Source organism: Anabrus simplex, chromosome 2 (genome assembly GCF_040414725.1).
Source record: "Anabrus simplex isolate iqAnaSimp1 chromosome 2, ASM4041472v1, whole genome shotgun sequence".
Classification (NCBI taxonomy): Eukaryota; Metazoa; Arthropoda; class Insecta; order Orthoptera; family Tettigoniidae; genus Anabrus; species Anabrus simplex.
In genome coordinates this window covers 160,010,012-160,033,596 of record NC_090266.1, presented here as the reverse complement: position 1 = coordinate 160,033,596, position 23,585 = coordinate 160,010,012, and the positions used below count along the sequence as shown (strand labels likewise).

Here is a 23,585-nt window from a genome sequence, read left to right as displayed (position 1 = left end):
CACAGAATGGATAGCAGGAATGTAAGCATATCATACACATGTGATGGGTTTGCGAAGTGTGTATGACAGGCGAACTCATTACAGGACAGGGAGGTGTTATGTGTTTAAAAGGAATAAAGTAATTACTTTGACTTCAAAGGAGCATAACGAAAGCTATAATTGTCACTGGTTTGGGTGCACAGTACGTACTACTGTATGACTTGAGAAATAAACATAATAGAGGACATCGGAAGAGCTCCTTCTAGAAAAGAAAATGAATAATGTCCGAATAATCTCCCTTCCCAGTTGTGTGTTCACCAGTCATACAATAACGTTACACACCCAGGGTATGTTACGGTACATCACATTATGTATACGATAGTTTACAGTACATGCCTGGTATACGTTCTATGTCTGGATCAATGCCAGGAAACAGCTTGCGTGCCAATACGTCCTTGGCCGACCGTATGCTGTCTGATGCGGCACGAAAAAGCCCAAATGTGCTCTTATTGATATCTCAAAAAGTAACTGTCCGATTTTGAAAATATTTAGACATCTCAATTTGTGGAGCCTCCGTGGCTCAGACGGTAGCGCGTCGGCCTCTCACTGCTCGATGCCGTGGTTCAAATCCCGGTCACTCCATGTGAGATTTGTGCTGGACAAAGCGGAGGCGGGACAGGATTTTCTCCGGGTACTCCGGTTTTCCCTGCCATCTTTCATTCCAGCAACACTCTCCATTCTCATTTCATAGCATCTATCAGTCATTAACAAATCACTTTGGGAATGGCGACCCCATCGTACTAACAGCCTATATATGATTCATTCATTACATCCCTGACCCGGTCAATGACTGGAAAACAGGTTGTAGGTTTTCATTTTCATCTGAATTTGTATGCAGTTGAACTTTTAGGCCAGCTGTATGCATTCCTGCCGTTCCATTTAAGAATGTGGAGTTAGTTTCAATATCTCGGTTATTAATCACCCCATGAGAATAAGTGGCACGTTATTTTACAAGACCCTGGGTATCATTTACGAATGTGAAAATAGAATGCCGATATCTTTAATGGTTTAGAAGTTACTTCCGAGTTACTTCTTAGGTGAATAACCCTGTATATGTATACCGTATATGAGAGAGTGGAAAGTGTTGAACATAATGTGTTTTTTCTTCTTCATTCTTTTGGCATTTTGCCTTTTATGAAAATGTGAAACCACAGAAAACCATCTTCAGGAATGTCGACGATGGGTTTAACATTACAATATCCAAAATGCAACTAGCTCGTAACCAATTCTGTTGGTTACCGTAATGTCTCAAGCAATACTTCCTGGCCTCTTCCGAGTTACTTGATGTTTGCACTAATGTGGATGAAGTCCTGTTTGAAACCGGCACTGTGTGTGTGGTTGTTTTTGAAGAAACGAACGAAAAAAGGCCTCTGATTCAGGGACTGGACGTTTCTGTTTGTTCCAGTACACGCCTTTCCATATAAATACAACCACCCCGCCAGAAACACTCAATAGAGAATACCTCCGTCCACATACGGTTTGCGTCAGGTAAGGGAACCGGCCGTAAAACATGGCCAAGAGTACATGCGAGACATATTTCGCACCTACGACCCCGTCAGGATGTGGAGAAAATAAGTGTAATAATAATAATAATAATAATAATAATAATAATAATAATATACGTCTCTGTGATGTAGTGGTTAGTGTGATTAGCTACCACGTCCGGAAGCCCGGGTTCCATTCCTGTCTCTGCCACGAAATTTGAAAAGTGGTACCAGGGCAGGAACGGGATCCACTCAGTATCGGGAGGTCAGCTGACTAGATGGGGGTTCGATTCCCTCCTCAGCCATCTTCGATGTGATCTTCCTTGGTTTTTCACTTTTCCTCCAGGCAAATGACGGGATAGTACCTAACTTGAGGCCACGGTCGCTTCCTTACGCGTTCCTTGCCCATTCCTTATAAATTTCCCATCCCCCACAAGGCCTCAGTTCAGCATAGCAGGTAAGGCCGCCTAGGCGAGCTACTGGTCCTCCTCTCCAGTTGTATCCCCCAACGAAATGTCTCACATTCCAGGACACTGCCCTTGAGGCGATAGAGGTGGGATCCCTCGCTGTGTAGAGGAGAAAACTAACGCTGGAGGGTATATGGATTAAATGAAATAAATAAATTAATAAATAATAATAATCTTCTTTTTCTTCCTCTCCGTAAACCGTTTACCCTCCAGGGTTGGTTTTTCCCTCGGACTCAGCGAGGGATCCCATCCCTACCCCCTCAGGGGCAGTAATCTGGAACGTGAAATTTTGAGTAGGGGATACAACTGAGGAGTATGACCAGTACCTCGCTCAGGCGGCCTCACCTGTTATCCTGAACAGGGACCATGTGATGGGATGGGAACATTGGAAAGGATATACAAGGAAGAGGGAAGGAAGCGGCCGTGGCCTTAAGTTGGGTACCATCCCTGCATTTGCCTGGAGAAGTGGGAAACCACGGAAAACCATTTCCAGGATGGCTGAGGTCGGAATCGAACCCCTTCTACTCATTACACCTTCCGAGGCTGAGTGAACCCCGTTCCAGCCCTCGTACCACTATTCAAATTTCGTGGTAGAGCAGAGAATCGAACCGGGCCTTCTGGGCTGGCAGCTAATCATGCTAGCCACTACACCACAGAGGCGGATAATAGTCTAATAATAATAATAATAATAATAATAATAATAATAATAATAATAATAATAATAATCTATAGTGTCATCTACCCAGCTGCACGGTTTGGTTCACGTAACTGTCAGCTTACATTCGGGAGATAGTGGGTTCGTACCCCACTGTCTGCAGCCCTGAAAATGTTTTTCCGTGGTTTCCTAGTTCCATACTAGGCAAATGTTGGGGCTGTACCTTAATTAAGGCCACGGCCGCTTCCTTCCCACTCCCAGGCCTTTCCCATCCCATCGTCGCCATAATATCTATCTATGTCGATGCGACGTAAAGCAGATTAAAAAAGCAAGGATCTCCATCGGTCTTGATAGAAAACCTGGGTGTCATTGAGCCGTAGTAGGGAAATGGGGGATTGAGATACTTTGCTGTCGATTTCCTCACTTAAAATACTTTTAAACAAGGGAGTTGTGCTATACACTTGATATAGTATTCCATCTGAGACGATGGAAAACATTAATCATTCATGGGATAATAATTTATAATTTCTTTACGCCATTGCGTATCATGATTGTTCAACAAAAAAATTATCCCATTAAATAACGTGTTTTGCTATTTGTTTTATGTCGCACCGACACACAGGTGGCGACTGAGGGTTAGGAAAGGAAGGAAGCAATCGTGACCTTAAATAAGATATACTCCCAGCATTTTCTTGCTGTGAAAATAGGAAACAACAGGAAAGCATCTCCTGAATGCAAGCTCACAGCTACTTGGAGTAAACCGCGTAACCAGCTCGCTCCGTAGTGTTGACTGTTGTGAAAGGATAATGTGTAAATGGGATTTTAGATATTGTAAGATATTCACTTATTTATCTGCTGCCTAGAGAGTAGTCTCTTGGTTTCGAGTGCTTTGACCTTCTGTTTACAGGTTCCGGTAATGAACTGTTAGTTGAAAAGGGAACAGGTATGGGTGAGCGGAACGGTATCAAACTGTGAACTGGGCCAAGTGTCTGCTGGTTGTGTGTACGTATATACCACTTAGCTGTTAATTTCAACGGGATCCTTGGCAATGTATGCTGATTGCTTGGAAACCGTCGGGCTGAGTAGCTCCGACGGCAGAACGCTTGCCTTCTGAGATCAAGTTGCGGGTTCGATCCCGGCTGAGTCTGGTGGTATTCGAAGCCACTCTAATACGCCAGCCTCGTGTGGTTTCCTTTATTGGTACTCATGTGGGGAAAAGATTCTAGCACCTGAACGTCTCTGAAAAACTTCAAGTAATTAGTGGGACACAAAACCAATATTGTTATTATTGTTATTATTATATTCTTTCTTTCTTAATCAGCTTACCCTCCCTGGTTGGTTTTTCCCACGGGCTCAGCGAGGGATCCCACCTCTACCACCCAAGGGTAGTGTCCTGGAGCGTGAGACCTTAGGTCGGGGATACGACTGGGTAGGAGGACCAGTACCTCGCCCAGGCGGCCTCATCTTCAACCCTGAACAGGGGCTTTGTGGGGGGGGGGGAGATTGGAAGGAATAGACAAGGAAGAGGGAAGGAAGCGGCGGTGGCCTTAAGTTAGGTACCATCCCGGCATTTGTCTGGAGGAGAAGTTGGAAACCACGGAAAATCACTTCCAGGGTGGCTGAGGTCGGAATCGAAACCCCACTACTCATTTGACCTCCCGACGCTGAGTGAACCCCGTTCCAGCCCTCGTACCGCTTTTCAAATTTCGTGGCAGAGCAGGGAATCGAACCGGGCCTTCGGGGTTGGCAACTAATCATGCTAGCCACTACACCACAGAGGCAGACATTATTATTATTATTATTATTATTATTATTATTATTATTATTATTATTATTACATACATACATACATACATACATACATACATACATACATACATAATCATTATAGACTGTTATGCCTTTCAGCATTCAGTCTGCAAGCCTCTGTAAATTTACTAAACGTCGCCACAATCCTCTATTTGCAGTTAGTGTTGTGGCCTCATTTAGTTCTATACCTCTTATGAGTCTAACCATCGTCGTCTCACCCTCCATAACAGAGTCCATTATACTCCTAGGTAACCTATCCTCCTCCATTCGCCTCACATGACCCCAGCACCGAAGCCGGTTTATGCGTACAGCTTCATCCATCGAGTTCATTCCTAAATTAGCCTTTATCTCCTCATTCCGAGTAGCCTCCTGCCATTGTTCCCACCTGTTTGTACCAGCAATCATTCTTGCTACTTTCATGTCTGTTACTTTTAACTTATGAATTAGATATCGTGAGTCCACCCAGCTATCGCTCCCGTAAAGCAAAATTGGTCTGAAAACAGACCGATGTAAAGACAGTTTCGTCTGGGAGCTGACTTCCTTCTTACGGAATACTGTTGATCGCAACTGCGAGCTCACTGCATTAGCTTTACTACACCTTGATTCAATCTCACTTACTATATTACCATCCTGGGAGAACAAAACAAAGACAGACTCACCCCCGTACAGGCCATGAAGGCCCTTGGAGGAGTGGAAGGTAAAGGCTTCCACCATTGTTAACCGCGGCACGTGATGGGTTAGAGTGGTTAGCTCTACGCCCGACCACCTTTGCCCCCAGGAATTAACCTGGTTCTCATTTTTGGTGTAGGCTGAGTGAACCTCAGGGCCATATGCACCTCCGGAAGTGGAAATCTCGTTTCTTAAATTTTTACGACTTCCTGGCGGGGATTCGAACCCACGTCCTTCCGGGCGAACCGAGCACGCCTTTACCGCCTCGGCCAGGTAGCCCCTATCCTGGGCGAACACACAACCTAAATACTTGAAATTATCGACATTATTATTATTATTATTATTATTATTATTATTATTATTATTATTATTATTATTATCCAGAACCCTTTACGAGTTGTGAGGTTTTGATTCCATCGGACGTAATAATAAAGTAGCGCATGAGAGATGCTATTTTGAATGAAGAATGGTAACTGTAATGACTTCATGCTCAAATTTTACAAGTTATTCAAATTAGACCTGGCCAGTAATCGAACTCCGGGCCTTTGGATGAGATGCATTCTCCCAGTACCTAGACCGTGACCGTCTCAAACAAGATAAACATTTCCTATATTCACCACACAATGGATGGTTCGCGGCCGCTAAATATCTACTCTGACTGATTCCAGTCAGGCAATGTGAAAGCATGCACGAGGTGTGTCGCGCACATCCGGGGCGATGACAGATAAATAATACTGAAACAATAATGAAGTGGAGACAGGGGAACTAGAGTTCCTGGAGAAATCCTGTTCCGTCCTTTGTCTAGTGCAAATCTCACCTGCACTTACTGGGAGTTGAACCGAGAGCTGTCATCTCCAACAAATGAGACTCTAGTATTTGTGATTTGCTGACAAGGAACATTCGCAAAGTGCCTGGATGGTATTTATCTCATCCTTTGTAAGTAGGCATAAATTATCCATGTAAGATGTTGCCAGCCATACTGGCTCGTTGTTTCTAAAGTTCATATGTTGTCCACAACATAGGCATTTGCTCGCTCGCCAGTACAACGATCACCTCCAGAAAGCAGTTGCCTGTTAAGGATTCTTTGATGTTGAAAGAGACCAGTTCTAGAACTAAAAGATTTGTCATAATGCTGGCACATTTACCCTTAAATACTTTTTAAAAAAAATTGACATGTAAAAACTATTTTGATATTCCCTGGAAGGTTTATAACGCAGGAAGAATGTTTAAACAAATTCCATGTCTATTGTTCAAAGAGCGAAGGCGTAGAGCCGTTTTCCTTCTCACCTACATACTGCATCATAGATAAATATATTTTTTTCTTTTCTTTCCATTGTTTTGCTACTAATTGTTAACTCACTGACAAAACTATACGTGTATGACCACATGATTCAGCCTACCTTCTTGGTTTCAGTTTCTCGCTTTAGAGAAAAAAATACCCGTGGAGTTACTCGAGGCTACTGGAGGAAATCTGTGTACCAGTTCTTGTCTTTGCTGAATCGAAAACACATTTCACATTTCGTGTAGGAAACCAATGTGAACGCTCTTCATCCAGTAAACTTGCTTCGATTTCGTTTGATATTCCGCTTGGGCCAGTGATCACCTGAGTCTGGAGTCTTCAAACAATGACTTATACTGGGGCAAAACTAATTCCAAACTTTAACTCAATGCAACATGATGTAACCGCATCCTCATTAGTAAATACCACTGTAAATCCACGGTGCGGACAACCACTGGGCAACCAATAGAAAATACACTAGTGTCCAAAAGTTAAGCATAAGTTACGAGAAAGCAGGGCAACAGGAAATAGACAGCAAATCGCATGACATATGCAACTACCAACCTTAAATGTTCGCTCTGTATAGGAAAGGAGTGTTCCCTGCTTTGACCAGCGACGTAACCGCACGTTAAACACAGCTAGTGCCTGCACCCCATATTCCCTCAGTCGTGTTTGCCCTGTTATAGTGTGCGGAGTGTCCGACTCGTTGGCCTTCTGCCCAGTGGGTCCCGGGTTCGATTCCCGCCCGGGTCGGGGATTTAACCTTCAATGGTTAGTTCCAATGGCCCGGGGACTGGGTGTTTGTGCTGTCCCCAACATCCCTGCAACTCACACACCACACATAACACTATTCTCCACCACAATAACACGCAGTTACTTACACATGGCAGATGCCGCCCACCCTCATCGGAGGGTCTGCCTTACAAGAGCTGCACTCGGCTAGAAATAGCCACACGAAATTAAAATTAAAGTGTGCGGAGTGTAGCCTCATGGCGAACGTGACAACATAATGGCACAAGCACGCCATTTGGACCCCGTTTTGCAGGGTAGAATACTCGGCCGTCTGGAAGCAGGCCAGACACAGAGCGAAGTCGCCGTATCCTTGACTGTGCCACAAAGTGTCATTTCCAGGCTTTGGAGACGATTTCGAGACAGAGGAGATGTTAGTCGTAGGCCAAAACCAGGTCGACCAAGGGTAACCACCCCACAGCGGGACCGATATCTGGCTTTAACCCCCCGACGAAATCGGAGTGCGCCTGCAAGACAACTGTCGGCGGAGCTTGTAGCCGCCTCAGGGGTTGTCGTTTCTCGGCAAACTGTGTACCGGAGGCTCAGGACAGCAGGGCTGTTTGCCCGACGTTCAGCGGTGTGCGTCCCGCTCACTCCAGCACAGAGACGGTGCCGTTTACTGTGGAGCCGTCAACATTGAAACTGGACCAGGAATGAATGGAGGCATGTGGTCTTCACAGATGAATCCCGCTTCAGTTTGCAGAACGATTCCCGTCGCACATTAATCTGGAGAGAACCGGGGAGCCGATACAACCACAGGAACATCGTGAAACGGGACCAGTATGATGGTGGTGGCGTCATGGTAGGGTAGAATACTTGGCCGCCTGGAAGCAGGCCAGACACAGATCGAAGTCGCCGCATCCTTGAATGTGCCACAAAGTGTCATTTCCAGGCTTTGGAGACGATTTCGAGACACATGAGATGTTAGTCGTAGGCCAGTACTAGGTCGACCAAGGGTAACCACCCCACAGCAGGACCGATATCTGGCTTTAATCGCCCGACGAAATCGGAGTGCACCTGCAAGACAATTGTCGGCGGAGCTTGCAGCCGTCTCAGGGGTTGCCATTTCCCGGCTTAACTTTTGGACACTAGTGTATATTCTGATGATGCTTGTTGTTTAAAGGGGCCTAACATCTAGGTCATCGGTCCCAAAATATATTAACATCGTGGAGCCCATGCACATCTTCGTGAGTGGTCCGAGGAACACTGTTAATGCTCGGAGATACAGGGATGAGGTACTGAGACCACATGTTCGACTCTTCAGAGGTGCGGTTGGTCCAGACTTCCTCTTAATGAACGATAATGCTCGACCGCACCGCGCTGCTCTGGTGGATGAATTTCTGGCTGAGGAAGAAATTCATCGCATGGACTGGCCAGCGAGGTCTGCGGATCTAAATCCTATAGAACATGCCTAGGATGCATTGGGAAGGCGAATTGCATCCCGTCAGCCTCCACCAAGGACCCTCAAAGACCTTCGCGTTGCCCTTTCGGAGGAATAGGATAGACTGCCACAAGAGCTCTTGGACCATCTGATAGAGAGCATGCCACGTCGCTGCGAAGCATGTGTGGCCGTTAGGGGTAACCATACACCCTATTAACAGCATATTTTATTGTGGAAGATATTGCTAAGTTTTGTTAGTTGTTGACAAAGGTGTACCTTAGCTATCAAAACCTTTCTGACACTGTTTTTTGGACAAGTTGTGTGACATGTGGTATGTGAGTCAGCTTCCGTTTGTTCAGCAATCCGTCTGACATTCCTATCAGGCGGTATGGCCTCGCTTAGTGATTATGCTTAACTTTTGGACACTAGTGTATATTCTGATGATGCTTGTTGTTTAAAGGGGCCTAACATCTAGGTCATCGGTCCCAGAATATATTAACATCGTGGAGCCCATGCGAAACACGCACGTGTTCACTAAACTTCCTCCAGATGCGTCCAGGCCCTCGTAATGTTTCAAAACCTTGTTGGAGATGTACTACACCAGTGGTTCTCAACCTTGGAGAGACCGCGTCCGGTAAATGCTTCCTCTATAAGATGAAGGCCTGGTCCCAACAAATTTACTCGTAAATACTTTTCTAATTTATTTAAATGTTCATACATTTGACCAACATAAGTATTAATCATTAAGTGTTGCGTGATCTTAAAATGAACTCTATGAATACGATCGACATGTTGTCAAACATTAATTAATTATCAATCGCTGGATGAATACAACTTTCTACCATGTTTATTATATTTATTAATTTACGCTAATTTTCATTGATACATTCTCCCATTCTGATCATCAAAAAGTTATAAGTGCGGCGAGTATCCAGTATTCGGGAGATAGTGGGTTCGAACCCCACTGTCGGCAGCCTTGAAGATGGTTTTCCGTGGTTTCCCACACCAGGTAAATGCTGGATCTTAATTAAGGCCACGGCTGCTTCCTTCCCACTCCTAGCCCTTTCCTGCCCCATCGTCGCCATAAAACCTATCTGTGTTGTTGCGACGTAAAGCAGCTTGTAAAAAAAGTTATTAAATGTATTATTTCATTGATTTTAATGATCTTATTTTGAAAAAGAAATGTTGCTGGGAAAAAATGTTATGCACTGTACTTTACCACAGAAGTCAATTGAGTAGGAGCAGCTGAATTATGTCAACTTATCAGCGAAACACTTGTCACACAGTCGTCAAACATTTGATATGCAATGGACGTCGTTTTATACATAGATTATGCATGAATCTCTCAATTCTAAACGCCGGGCTGAGTGGCTCAGACGGTCGAGGCGTTGGCCTTCTGAGCCCAGCTTGACAGGTTCGATCCTGGCTCAAACCGGTGGTATTTGAAGGTGCTTAAATACGTCAGACTCGTATCTGTAGATTTTCTGGCACGTTAAAGAACTACTGCGGGACGAAATTCCGGCACCACGGAGTCTCCGAAAACCGTAAAAGTACCGGTAGTTAGTGGGACGTAAAACAAATATAATAATAATAATAATAATTATTATTATTATTATTATTATTATTATTATTATTATCATCAATTTGAAACATAATCACGAAAATTACTCTCCTAGAATATTTCCACCCTACAATATATATATTCGTAAAAGTGCGGCGGTTGAGAAATACTACTTGTCTACGTGTCAAAACATTAAACCGAACCGTGAGGACAAGGAGATATGGTAGATTTATCCCTCAAAGGCATGGTGTAGTAGTGAAGCGTGTCCAGCGCACTCATCCGTAAACTCATTAGCCGCAGCTGTTCCAAGTCCATTGCCTCAACTTCAAACTGTTCACCCTGAGAGACGTCACTAAACTGATGACGTTAATCACTGAAGTTTAGTGTGAAAACATGCGACTCCATACCTCACGTGCTGCAGAAGTTCTTTCAAGGGCTCCCTTTTAAACTGGTGTACGAAACCTCGTAAATTATTCACCGTGTAATACGTTATAAACACATCTCGATTACTTGGCTGAATGGTCAGAATACTGACCTTAGATTCAGGGAGCCCTGGGTTCGGTTACCGGCCGAGCCGAGGACATTTTCTCAGTGTGATTAATTCCTCTGGCTCGGGGACTGGCCATTTTGTATTAGTCTCAATACAATGTTCATATACGTACAACAGACCACACTACTAACCACTACCGAGCTCGATAGCTGCAGTCGCTTAAGTGCGGCCAGTATCCAGTATTCGGGAGATAGTGGGTTCGAACCCCACTGTCGGCAGCCCTGAAGATGGTTTTCTGTGGTTTCCCATTTTCACACCAGGCAAATGCTGGGGCTGTACCTTAATTAAGGCCACGGCCGCTTCCTTCCCACTCCTAGCCCTTTCCTGACCCATCGTCGCCGTAAGACCTATCTGTGTCGGTGCGACGTAAAGCCAGTAGCAAAAAAAACCTAACCACCAAAGAAACACACAGTAGAGAACAACCCGTAGTCTATTAAGACTTAGCACTTAACGTTATTGGAGCCTCCGTGGCTTAAGCGGCAGCGCGCCAGCCTCTTACCGCTGGGTTCCGTGATTCAGATCCCGGTCACTCCATGTAAGATTTGTGCTGAACAAAGCGGAGGCGCGACAGGTTTTTCTCCGGATACTCCAAGCATTAGTACACCGAACGACTAGAGATGGTTGATGTTAACTTATTTTAGAATATACGTTAGGTTAATTCAACTAAAACATTAGAAGAAAAGACGACAAATGTAGTGTAAAATTATCGGGAGTTGTGCAACACTGCAAGAATACCACGTACCGCCATTTCAAACACTAACCTATGAACGAAGGTCTTCTCTAGGAGAGAAATAATAGGGTAGGAGAACAGAAAAAGTAAACCTGAGTGGTTGAAACATATGGTTTTGTAAAGTGTGTCTACTTAGGAATAGTACTCCGAAAGCTTGAGGAAAGGTATCTCCAGCAGTAGCTCAGTGATACACATACTAAGACACGCGGCGGATAAGGTTGACCGTGGCATTGGCGGGTCCTATTGTCATTTTTAATATTACAATTTGTTTTACGTCGCACCGACACAGAGAGGTCTTATGGCGACGATGGGATAGGAAAGGTTTAGGAGTGGGAAGGAAGCGGCCGTGGCCTTAATTCAGATACAGCCCCAGCATTTGCCTGGTGTGAAAATGGGAAACCACGGAAAACCATTTTCAGGGCTGCCGATAGTGGGGTTCGAACCTACTATCTCCCGAATACTGTATACTGGCCGCAATTAAGCGACTGCAGCTATCGAGCTCGGTGAATGTTTGCTTATAATGCAAGTATGCTTTTCTTGACAAACTCAGTTTACATATGTTCATTATACCCATGAAATATTACTGTTAAGCGTACGTAACAGAACATGATGTTAAATAAATAAATAAATAAATAAATAAATCCATGAAATAAATTAATTAAATCATGAAATAAGTCTAGAGAACCATGGTTTTGAACTTACGCACCCACGAACTAAACATAGGACGCAATTTACGAGATACTTTTGCCTCGTCTACGGTCTACCTTTAACGTCTACGGAAATTGTGAAATGTAGAGCACTCCATGAGTGTTGGTAACAGTAAAAGAAAATGGCGTATGGCTTTTAGTGTCGGGAGTGTCCGAGGACAAATTCGGCTCACCAGATGCAGATCTTTTGATTTGACACTCGTAGGCGACCTGCGCGTCGTGATGAGGACAAAATAATGATAAAGACGACACATACACCCAGCCCTTGTGCCAGCGAAATTAACCAATTATGATTAAAATTCCAGGGAATCGAACCCGGGACCCCTGGGACCAAAGGCCAGCACGCTAACCATTTAGCCATGGAGCCGGACTTGGTAGCAGTGAACAGTGCCGTAACGGGTCGAGATTTGTCCTCCTTTCGTTCGCAATGCTAAGAGGTTTGGAGCTGACTCAGACAATACATTGGAGAGGAATTTGCACTGCCAGGTTTCCTTCTCTGCCATTCAGCATACCACAAGCTTGCCAGAGGATCTTCAAACTGTTATCTGACCTAATTTCGATAGTAAGAACGTCAAACAACAGTGCTGAGCGAAATAGAATACTCTTGAGTGTTTCAACCCGGGAATTGTTAACCTCTAGTAAATGAGTGATAACTTAAGTATCTTGTGATATTTTCCACAATTGTTGTGCCATAATTAATAATAATAATACTATTTCTTTCTTTCTTTCTTTATCCATTTACCCTCCAGGTTTGGTTTTTACCTCGGACTCAGTGAGGGATCCCACTACCGTCTCAAGGGCAGTATCCTGGAGCGTGAGTCATTGGGTCGGGGGATACAACTGGAAAGAAGGACCAGTACCTCGCTCGGGCGGCCTCACCAGTTATGCTGAACAGGGGCCTTTTGGTAGGATGAGAAGATTGGAAGGGATAGACAAGGAAGAGGAAGGAGGCGGCCGTGACTTTAAGTCAGGTACCATCCCGGCATTTAACTGGAGGAGAAGTGGGGAAACCACGGAAAACCACTTCAAGGATGGATGAGGTGAGAATCGAAACCCATCTACTCAGTTGACCTTCCGAGACTGAGTGGACCCCGTTTCAGCCCTCGTACCACATTTCAAATTTCGTGGCAGAGCCAGGAATCGAATCCGCGCCTCTGGGGATGGCAGCTAATCTCGCTAACCACTACACCACAGAGGCGGACTTACATATAGTTACTGTTTATTATGTTGTTCTTTCTTTGAAGTTGTTTTATTATTTTTAGTCTTGTGCGGGCTAAGTGTCAGAGATAACCAGAAACCTTAAATTTGCCAGGAGCAATGAAGTCATCTGCCCCATACAGTCTTGACGACTTCTGTACAGCCTGCATCTTACAGTAGCGGCGACTGGGAATTAAAAGTGGGGGGGGGGGGTTGAAACAAAATTACGGTCAACAAAAAGTACCTGTGTTACTGGGATATAGCGGGCGCAGGGGGGGGGGGGGTATATGTATGTAAACTGGAAGAAAAGCTACAAAGTGGTACATTTTTTATGCTCTCTGGGCGAATTTTCACAGAGAGGTAAAGGTTTTACCCATTTAAGTGCGGTAACAACAGTTGATTCAATACTAGACTACAGAGTAAAACTTTCACCAAAGGAACAATATACATATGTATTACAATTAAAGTCCGCCTCTGTGGTGTAGTGGTTAGCGTGATTAGCTGCCACCCCCGGAGGTCCGGGTTCGATTCCCGGCTCTGCCACAAAATTTGAAAAGTGGTACGAGGGCTGGAACGGGGTCCACTCAGCCTCGGGAGGTCAACTGAGTAGAGGTGGGTTCGATTCCCATCTCGAAGAGGTTTTCCGTGGTTTCCCACTTCTCCTCCAGGCGAATGCCGGGATGGTACCTAACTTAAGCCCACGGCCGCTTCCTTCCCTCTTCCTTGTCTATCCCTTCCAATCGTCCCATCCCCCCGCAAGGCCCCTGCTCAGCATAGCAGGTGAGGCCGCCTGGGCGAGGTACTGGTCATTCTCCCCAGTTTTATCCAGCGACCCAAAGTCTGAAGCTCCATGACACTGCCCTTGAGGCGGTAGAGGTGGGATCCCTCGCTGAGTCCGAGGGAAAAGCCAACCCTGGAGGGAAAACAGATTAAGATAGAAGAGGATTACAATTAAATAGATGTACGGCGTGATTATACAATCAAAAATCATTTAGTATTTGACTACACACAAAGAAACTAACAGACAATAAAGAGACTGCCAGGCGGATGACTGCGCGCGACAATCGGTGAATCATACCTCAGTGTCTTTGATCTCGGCAAAGAGACATACCCGTGCTACCCTTTTTCATAGCACATGCAATGTCTTCACTGGTTAATGAGGCGGTTAGCCGCGACGAACGACATTTTGTACGTATTTCCGCTAATAATTAAAGAAAATAAACTAAAGAGCTAGCTGATAAGATAACGGGGCTCGTACATTTTTTAAAAAAATAATTTCAATAATTACTAGTTTCAGCCGGCTAAAATGGAATAAAAATGTAATGTTTTCTGCACAAAGTGGGGGGGGGGGCGACCGCCCCTCCCTCGCCCCCCTTAGTCGCCGCTACTGTGCATCTATTGGAGGGTCACGTAATTAGTGCGACCACGACTCCGACTTCTCGAACGTACTACTTGATCGTAATGCCCGGATTCACTGCTTCTCTTATCAAACAGCTCCTCTGCTGATTCCACGAGGCTATGGGACCCATATCCAACCCTCTATGGACGAGCCAATCCTCCTCCATCTTAGAACCGTGGAGCTAGTGATCGTTAACCTTTACACAAAACGTAACCACCGCAAATATGAACGTGAAACTTCGTGTCAAGTTGAAGACCTTGGTGATGTGAGTCTGCGTTCCTACATAGATATTTAAAGTGGCAACCGCGTCACAGGTACAAAACAAAGAGAAAACCTGCATGAGTAGCGTCAACTTCTTGTAGCATTACGCCATTCAAAACAACTGGAGGGCATCTCCATAGCTTTGGAATGCAGATTACGAGCGTCCGTAAATATGAGACTGGAATCTGCAACGGCGCCGGCTGTCAGACGAAAGCCCATTAATCCTGAAATAAAATTAAAATGCAAGAATAGAGAGATTCCTTATCCATACAGTGCATATGAAGCTTCGGGTTTCCCACCTGTCTGACATTAACTTGAAATATACGACCTCCGATGTATGCGTATATTTTAGGAGAGGAATTTCCACGCAGACAAGTGGTCTTTTTTTTTACTGTGAGTGAACTCAGACTACTGACTTCAGTGTGAATATCCGGCTGTCAGCTTACCGTTGGTTACAGTCTATAAATGGTTGTTCCTCATTGAGCGTGTTTCTGACTCATAGGTTTAACCCAGCAAAGATTCCAGTTCAGAATTCTTGGTCACTGGGTAGTTTCACTGTCCTTACTTGGTCCTTCTTCTTCTTCTTCCCTGTGGTCTAGAGAGGTTTCTTTCTACGAATCAATAAATGATTGCCCTACATCCTTGTCAGTTTAAAATCCACCTAATCCGTTCGACTTCGTTCCTTGTTTCTTTTGATGAGAATTTCGAGCTTTCTGTCCTTTCAAGTTCACCCTCTACGGGTTATCATCATCATCATCATCAGCAGCATCATCATCATCTGTATACCCTCCAGGTTCGGCTTGTCCCTCGGACTCAGCGAGGGATCCCGCGTCTACCGCCTCCAGGGCAGTGTCCTGGAGTTTCAGACTCTTGGTCGGGGGATACAACTGGGGAGAATGACCAGTACCTCGCCCAGGCGGCCTCACCTGCTGTGCTGAACAGGGGCCTTGTGGAGGGATGGGACGATTGGAAGGGATAGACAAGGAAGAGGGAAGGAAGCGGCCGTGGGCTTAAGTTAGGTACCATCCCGGCATTCGCCTGGAGGAGAAGTGGGAAACCACGGAAAACCATTTCGAGGTGGGAATCGAACCCACCTCTACTCAGTTGACCTCCCGAGGCTGAGTGGACCCCGTTCCAGCCCTCGTACCACGTTTCAAATTTTCGTGGCAGAGCCGGGAATCGAACCCGGACCTCCGGGGGTGGCAGCTAATCACGCTAACCATTACACCACAGAGGCGGACTCTACAGGTTATACTGTACATAAATATAGTAGATTTTCGCAATCCTCTCACCGTAAATGCGAAATGTGGCCATTTTTTAAATATATAGTAAGTGTATTTGAGGTTTAAAAGACAATCAAGTGTATTGCTGTGGTTTCACTTTAATCCGCGATAAAATGCGAAATTGAGTACAACATGCGAACTGTACGTGTTTCCGCGAAATACAAAGGGCACTAGGAAAGTTTTGCAATACGCAAAAACGGTTGGCTGGACACCCCTGTTATGGTGAGGGATGAAAAGAGGGGTAAAAACCGGTCTAGAAGACAACAAGGCGCGACCTTTACACCAGTTGTTACCAAGCAGTGGTATTGAAAGCAAGTTATTTGTCAGTGTGGTCTAAACGTGAATATCGCGCAATTATCCGCTACAATTTTGCTCGTGGATTAACTGTTGACCAGTGCCTGGAGGAAATAACTCTTGTGCTGGGGAAAGACTGTCCACATCGGACAACAATTTTCCGCTGGTACAAATAGTTCCAGAGGGTAAATTTTGGGGTTGAAGACGATCCTCGTTCTGGGCGACCGTCTGAATCAGTGACTGAGGAAAACATTGAAGCTGTGAGAAAAATGTTGCAGCAAGAGAGGCGGTTGACATATCGGCAGGTAGAAGAGACCCTCCACATCCCTGCACCAGCTATTCATTCATTTCTACACGACCATCTCCATGTTAGAAAGGTTTGTTCCCTTTGGGTGCTCCATTCACTTTCAGAGGAACAAAGGGCACATCGAGTGAAACGGTGCCGAGAAATGCTAAAACAGTTTGAAAATGCGACCTCGCCTAACGTCAATAGCATCGTTACAGGTGACGAAACTTGGCTTTATTAGTACGATCTCCCAACAAAATCCTAGAACAAGGTGTGGCTATTTGAAGAGGAGGATACTCCTGTGACTGTGCGAAAGTCAAGGTCAGTGATTCTTCACTAAACGGGGCATCCTAACTCGGGTTGTGCTAGAAACACAAAGGACAGTTACTGCGAAGTGGTACAGTGAGACTTGTCTGCCTCAGGTCATCCAGGCTCTCAAGCAGTTCTGTTCAAGGTCACGGCTCAACACTTGGCTCTTGCATCACGGCAATGCTCCAGCACATCGTGCTAATGTAACAATGGATTTTCTTGCCAGATCAGCGTTGACTGTGCTTGATCACCCTCCATACAGTCCTGATCTTGCCCCACGTGTCTTCGCACTCTTCCCAGAAGTGAAGATGAAGCTCAAAGGGCTGCGTTTTGCATCCGACGAGGAGCTTCTGGCAGCATGGGATCAAGAGTGTGAACATGTAACCGAAGAAAAGTGGCAGAGTTGGTTCAGTGATTGGTTTCGACGTATGGAGAAGTGTGGTGGAAATTATTTTGAAAAAGTCTAAAGCGTTCACTCTCAGTGCAAAACTTTCCTGTGTGCCCTTTGTAGGAGACATTCTCGTGTAGGCCTATCAGAAGAAAATAGACATGGTGAATGTGTGCGTCAACTGACTTAAAATCTTTACCGATCAAGTGGCAGCACGGTTAGGGGCACATAGTTATCATCAGCTTGTATTCAATAGGTAGTGGGTTCGAACAGCACTGTCGGCAGTCCTGAAGAATTCTTTTCCTCGCTTCCCATTTTCAGACCTGTGCCTTAATCAAGGCCACGGTCGCTTCCTTCCCACTCCTAGCCCTTTCCTTTCCCATCGTCTCCATATGACCTGTCCGTCGGTACGACGTAAAGCAAATAGTAAAATTTAAAAAAAAATAATGAAATCAGAAGGCTGACACAGGTTCTGTCTTTTCTTTCAGCTTGGTCATCCCGGCATGTATTTGTGTTGTTACGTTTTATGAATAGCACAGGAATGTGGCTTACCTACTATTGTCTTCCTTGTTATCTGTACTGTTGTCCGGAGTTCTCAGTGCAGTTAGCAGGTTCTGCCTCAGGTGATGGAGCTATTTCGACACTATTGAAATAATGTGCGTTGAACGTTTTAAATCTTTACGAGCATTTTCGTTTCCAATGTGAAATTTCCGCGATCAATTTTGATTCTCTTTAATATTTCTTAATTGGTGTGTTCAAAGGAGAAAATCAAATTGTTTATTGCCTTGAATATTGATTTCGAAATTCAGGTACAATTTGAGAAATAAAGTCGATATCACATTAAATGCTGGCTAATGTTCACAATTTCCTTTCGGTTTTATACCTTAGTTATTTTCTTGAATTTAAAATGAAAGAATCCAGCAGCTGAAACGTTGATATTTTAACATCCAATTCCCCATTCGAAAATAGAATTTCCGTCGTAAAAGTTGGTGTTGTTGTTTGGGTCATCAGTCCATTGATTGGTTTGATGCAGCTCTCCATGGCACCCTAGCTGTGCTAACCTTTTCATTTCTACGTAACTACTGCATCCTACTCTAATTTCCTTGTCATGTTCATACATTTGTCTACCCCTACCGTTCTTACCACCTTCACTTCCCTCTAAAACCAGCTGAACAAGACCTAGGTGTCTTAAGATGTGTCCTATCATTCTGTCTCTTCTTCTCGTTAAATTCAGCCAAATCGATCTCCTCTCACCAATTCGATTCAGTATCTCTTCATTCGCGATTCGATCTATCCATCTCACCTTCAGCATCGTTCTGTAACACCTCATTTCAAAAGCTTCTATTGTCTTTCCTTCTGAGCTATTTATCGTTCATGTTTCATTTCCATACAATGTCACGCTCCAGATGAAAGTCTTCAAAAACAGCTTTCTAATGTCTATATCGAAGTGAGCAAATTATTTTAAGAGGCCGTCCTTGCTTGTGCTAGTCTGCATTGTATATCGTCCTTACTTCTGCCATCGTTAGTTATTTCACTACCAAAATAACAATATTCATCTCCTTCCTTCAGGACTTCATTTCCTAATCTAATATTTCTTGCATCATCTGACTTCATTCGACCGCATTCCATTACTTTTGTTTTGAACTAATTTATTTTCATCTTGTACTCCTTCCCCAAGGCTCTGTCCATACCATTCAGCAATTCCTCTACATCTCCTGCAGTCTCAGATAAAATAACAATATCGTCGGCAAATCTCAGGGTTTTGATTTCTTCTCCTTGGATTGTGATTCCCTTTCCAAATTACTCTTTGATTTCCTTTACCGCTTGTTCTATACAAACATTGAAAAGGAGGTGGGGGGGGGGGGGGTAATTGCATCCTTGACTCACTCCTTTCTGGATTGCTGCTTCTTTTTCACAGGCCTCGATTCTTATGACTGCAGACTGATTTTTTTATACAGATTGTAGATAATTCTTCATTCTCGTTCTCTGATCCGGATTACCTTCAGAATCTCAAATAGCTCGATCCAGTCAACATTATCGAATGCCTTTTCTGATCTACGAACGCCATGTACGTGGGATTGTCCTTACTTCGATCCTCTAAGATCAGACGTAAAGTCAGGATTGCTTCACGTGTTCCTACATTTCTTCTGAAGCCAAACTGATCTTCTCCAGTTAAGTTTCAACTTGTCCTTCCATTCTTCTGTAAATAATACGTGAGACACTAAACTAATGGTGCGATTATTTTCACACTTATCAGCTCCGGCTTTTTTAGAAATAGGTATAACAACAATCTGTCAAAAATAGGTTGGCACTTCTCCTGTAGCATACATCTTACACACTAAATGGAATAAAACGTCACACAGTGTTAAATGCTGACATTAATAATACTCAAAAATGCTAATATAATTTTAAAATGCTAAATTCCTAGTAGATTTCAGTACCACCTTTACCGGGCTGGGTAGCTCGGACAGTAGAGCGCTGGCCTTCTGAGACCAACTTGACAGGATCGATCCTGGCTCAGTCCGGTGGTATTTGAATGTGCTCAAATACGTCACCCTCGTGTCGGTAGATTTACAGGCTCGTAAAAGAACTCTTGTGGGTCAGCATTCCGCCACCTCTCCGTCCCCGTAAATCGTAAAAGTAGTTAATGGGACGTAAGATCATTAACATTAATTTTCGTACCACCTTTGATTGGTTCTTGGCAGAACTCGGCTACAGCGAATGCAACGTAGCTCAGACTCTAAGACGTGGACTGGCCTACGAAGTTTTGCCCATCTCTGGAGTTACAGCTTATGTCCAGTAAATATTCGGTCGATGTTTGAAGAGAAATATGATAGGTTGAAATAGTAAATATTATAAAGCATGACATAATACACATCAGTGGTTCTCTTAGGAACTTCAATGGTACCGAGCGAGTTGGTCGTGTGAGCTTGCATTTGGGGGATATTGGGGGTTCGAACACGACTGTTGGCAACCCTGAAGACATTTTCTCCGTGGTTTCCTATTTTCACACCAGGCAAATGCTGGGGCTGAACCTGAATTAAGGCCACGGTCGCTTCCTATCCCATTGTCGCCATATGCCCTATCTGCGTCGGTGGGACGTAAAGCAGATAGTAAAAATTCTACCTGTTTACCTTACTCTAGGGTAGGTACATTGAGACCCTCGGATGATAAAGGTTATAGGTAAACTGAGTCCTAAAAATCATAGTTATAGGTGAAGTGAGTTTCAAAAATCATAGTTATAGGTAAACTGTGTGATAGTACATATATCACACCCCCGAATTATATGTAGAAGTTAGAGATATTATTGTCAGTATTCGATTTGTATTATTATTATTATTATTATTATTATTATTATTATTATTATTATTTCATTTGTATATTTTGACATTTATATTGGTAAGCTGGAAGATATCCACATATGTAGGTATGAGTAATTTGTTTTGCACGAGTGGGAAAACCTTGCTTTAATAACTCTTGTAATTTGAATGAGTCATCTGGCTACCCCAGTGTCTGTTGTGATGTACTTGTGTCAGGAAATTCCATTTACTCATGTATATATCCCAGCCTGATGAGATAAGCTTGTTGTTGTACCAGGAAAGTTTGGTGATTCATGAAAACTCCCCAGAGTTTGTTATTGTCTTGGGAGGAAGAAGTAGTTCAGGGCTTGGGCTTGAGAAGAGGACCACCCATGATTGGCTGGCAAGCACCAATCCAGACGTATCATCTGAGAGGAGGGGGATGTTGATGTCTATAAAGGTTGATGATACGGCGGCAACCAGAGGATCGTATAGGAGATTGTAAGAGACATTGTAGAGATGATTGTATAGGACATCGTAAGTGACATTAAGAGACAGTGTAAGGGTGATTGTAGAGGTGATTGTAAAGGAACGAGAAGGAAGATAACTACAACTACAACTGAGGCACTGTACGGGAAGGAAGTGGTGCTGAGACACGGTACTGGATTGACATGGCTGCAAGGGACTGGACTTCAAACGTTCGTGGAGCGTAGTCGTGTTATGTTTGTGGAGAGTGCTTGCGCATTAAGTATTGTAGCACTTGTGGCGGCCTAGCATTATATGTTGGTGAAAGCTATCTCAGACTTTCCATAAATTTATATGTTGAGGATCGACAGACGTGTGTATATATCTTTACAAGTGTTAAAATATGTGAACACAGTAGTACAAGGTACAGTATCTGTGTGAAGTGATAACTGCCGATTATGAGAATCGGTAAGTCGAATTGATATAGAGACAGTGAAGGGTATTTATCTTCATACATGTACATTGTTCATCGGACCATCTACAAATGGTAGTTTAGTTCTCGCTTTCGTTTTCCCACGATTTTCATTATTATTGTTGTTGTTGTTGTAAATATGGAGTCTTCCAGCAATATTTTATGTGTGTATTATATGTCTAATGTTGTATGTTGATGAGGTGCTCATGCACGGAATTTGTTCAGAATATAGTTAGCTATTTTAGAATCAGTGTTATTGATAAACCTAGGTGCAGTTCCTACCTAATTAGTCGTTTTCAGGAGGTTAGGTAAGGCCTGCAGCAGATGTACCAGTACGCAGCATTATGTACACGCCCTGGGATATAAAGTTTATCATGCTCTTATCTAAATTCGAGGGATCCATTCTGGTGAACTCTGGCGCCCATACTACGGACATTTCGGTTAATTATGCTTATTAATTTTATTAAGTTTTTGAGTAATTTTATTTATATATTTTTATTCATGATTTTATTTATTATTTATCTGTAGTCATCAGTTTGTTACAATTGGCTTCCCAACGTGTGGCTGAATGATTGGTACATCTGTTAAGCTTATAAGCGTAGGTGCACTTGTCAGGTGTGGATGGAATTCTACAAACTATGTCAGTGAAGTGTTTTATATGTTTCATGTGTATTTTGGAGTATGAAGAAATGTTGTAGCGAGTCCAGTATTATAAAATTGAGAAGTAGAGAGGTTTTTAAAGTTGCTGGTACTAAGAATCAGGAGAAGAGAAGGCAAAAGAATTCCACCACATCGAGTTTATCTAATTTAAGTGAGAATAGCGAAATGGCTGATAGTAGGAAAGATCAATTGACAACGATAGGTGAGGAACCGAGTAACCCGTCTCAAACTCAGAATGTAGGGGATTTAGAGGAGGCCTCCATTCGTAGTTTGCTACAGTTGATTCTTATCCAAAATAAAGAGTTCAAGGATGAATTAGATGTTGTTAACAATAAGATTGATAATCAAAGTGTTGAATTAAATAGTAAGAGTGATGAAGTGTCCAGTAAGATTGATAGTCAAAGTAAGGAGTTAAATTCAGTGAGTGTTGAATTGTCCAGTAAGATTGATGGTCAGAGTAGAGAGTTGAAGAGTGAATTGAGTTTTTTAAGCAATGAAATATACAGTATTAATAGTGAATTAAATTCAGTTAGTACGGAATTGTCCAGTAAGATTGAGAATCAAAGTAAGGAGTTAAATTTAGTGAGTGTTGAATTGTCTAGTAAAATTGATAGTTTAAGTAGTGCTGTGAATGGTAGAATAGATGAATTGAACCAGAAGTTTGACCATCAAAGCAGGGAAATTCAGGAAGTCAATAATAAGGTAGAAACTCAACGCTTGGAACTGACCGAGAAAATCGAATGCCGATTTAATGTAGTTAGGAAGGAATTTGTTGAAAACAGCAAGGAATGCGACAAGAGAATAAAAATAGTGGAAGATAAAGTCGAAGAAATAGATAGAATTAAAACCAGCCAGAATGTTTTAGTGAAGCGAATAGATGAAAAAACTGAGAAATTGGAGAAAGACCTCAAGTCAGTAGAAGGAAATGCCAAAATGGTAGTTGAAGAAGGAATTAAAGCATGTCATGTAAAGTTAAGGCAGGAGATCAGTCAAATCCAAGTAGGTAGCAGCATATGTAATAGGTACGTATCTTGTACGAAGGACTCTGAATTACCCAAGTTTAATGGTCGGCAGTTTAATCCGATGGAATTCTTGAAAACGGTGGAGAAACGGTTTTCTAAGAATCTTGACGATGGTTTGATTGATTGGAGT

At 43.5% G+C, this 23,585-nt stretch overlaps 1 protein-coding gene across 2 annotated transcripts in view; it reads left to right on the top strand.

The window, feature by feature from the left end:
* Positions 1-23,585, top strand: part of Reg-5 (Rhythmically expressed gene 5) — a 168,441-nt gene that overhangs the window by 50,479 nt on the left and 94,377 nt on the right. Inside the window, exon 1 of one of the 2 annotated variants that reach the window (XM_067140419.2) lies at positions 13,043-13,160. The exons of the other annotated variant lie outside the window; for it this stretch is intronic. Within the exon in view, the coding sequence (XP_066996520.1) occupies positions 13,152-13,160 (9 nt within the window). The 5' untranslated portion in view covers positions 13,043-13,151. Of the gene's footprint in view, positions 1-13,042; positions 13,161-23,585 lie in introns of those variants that run through there. 2 annotated transcript variants of the gene reach the window in all.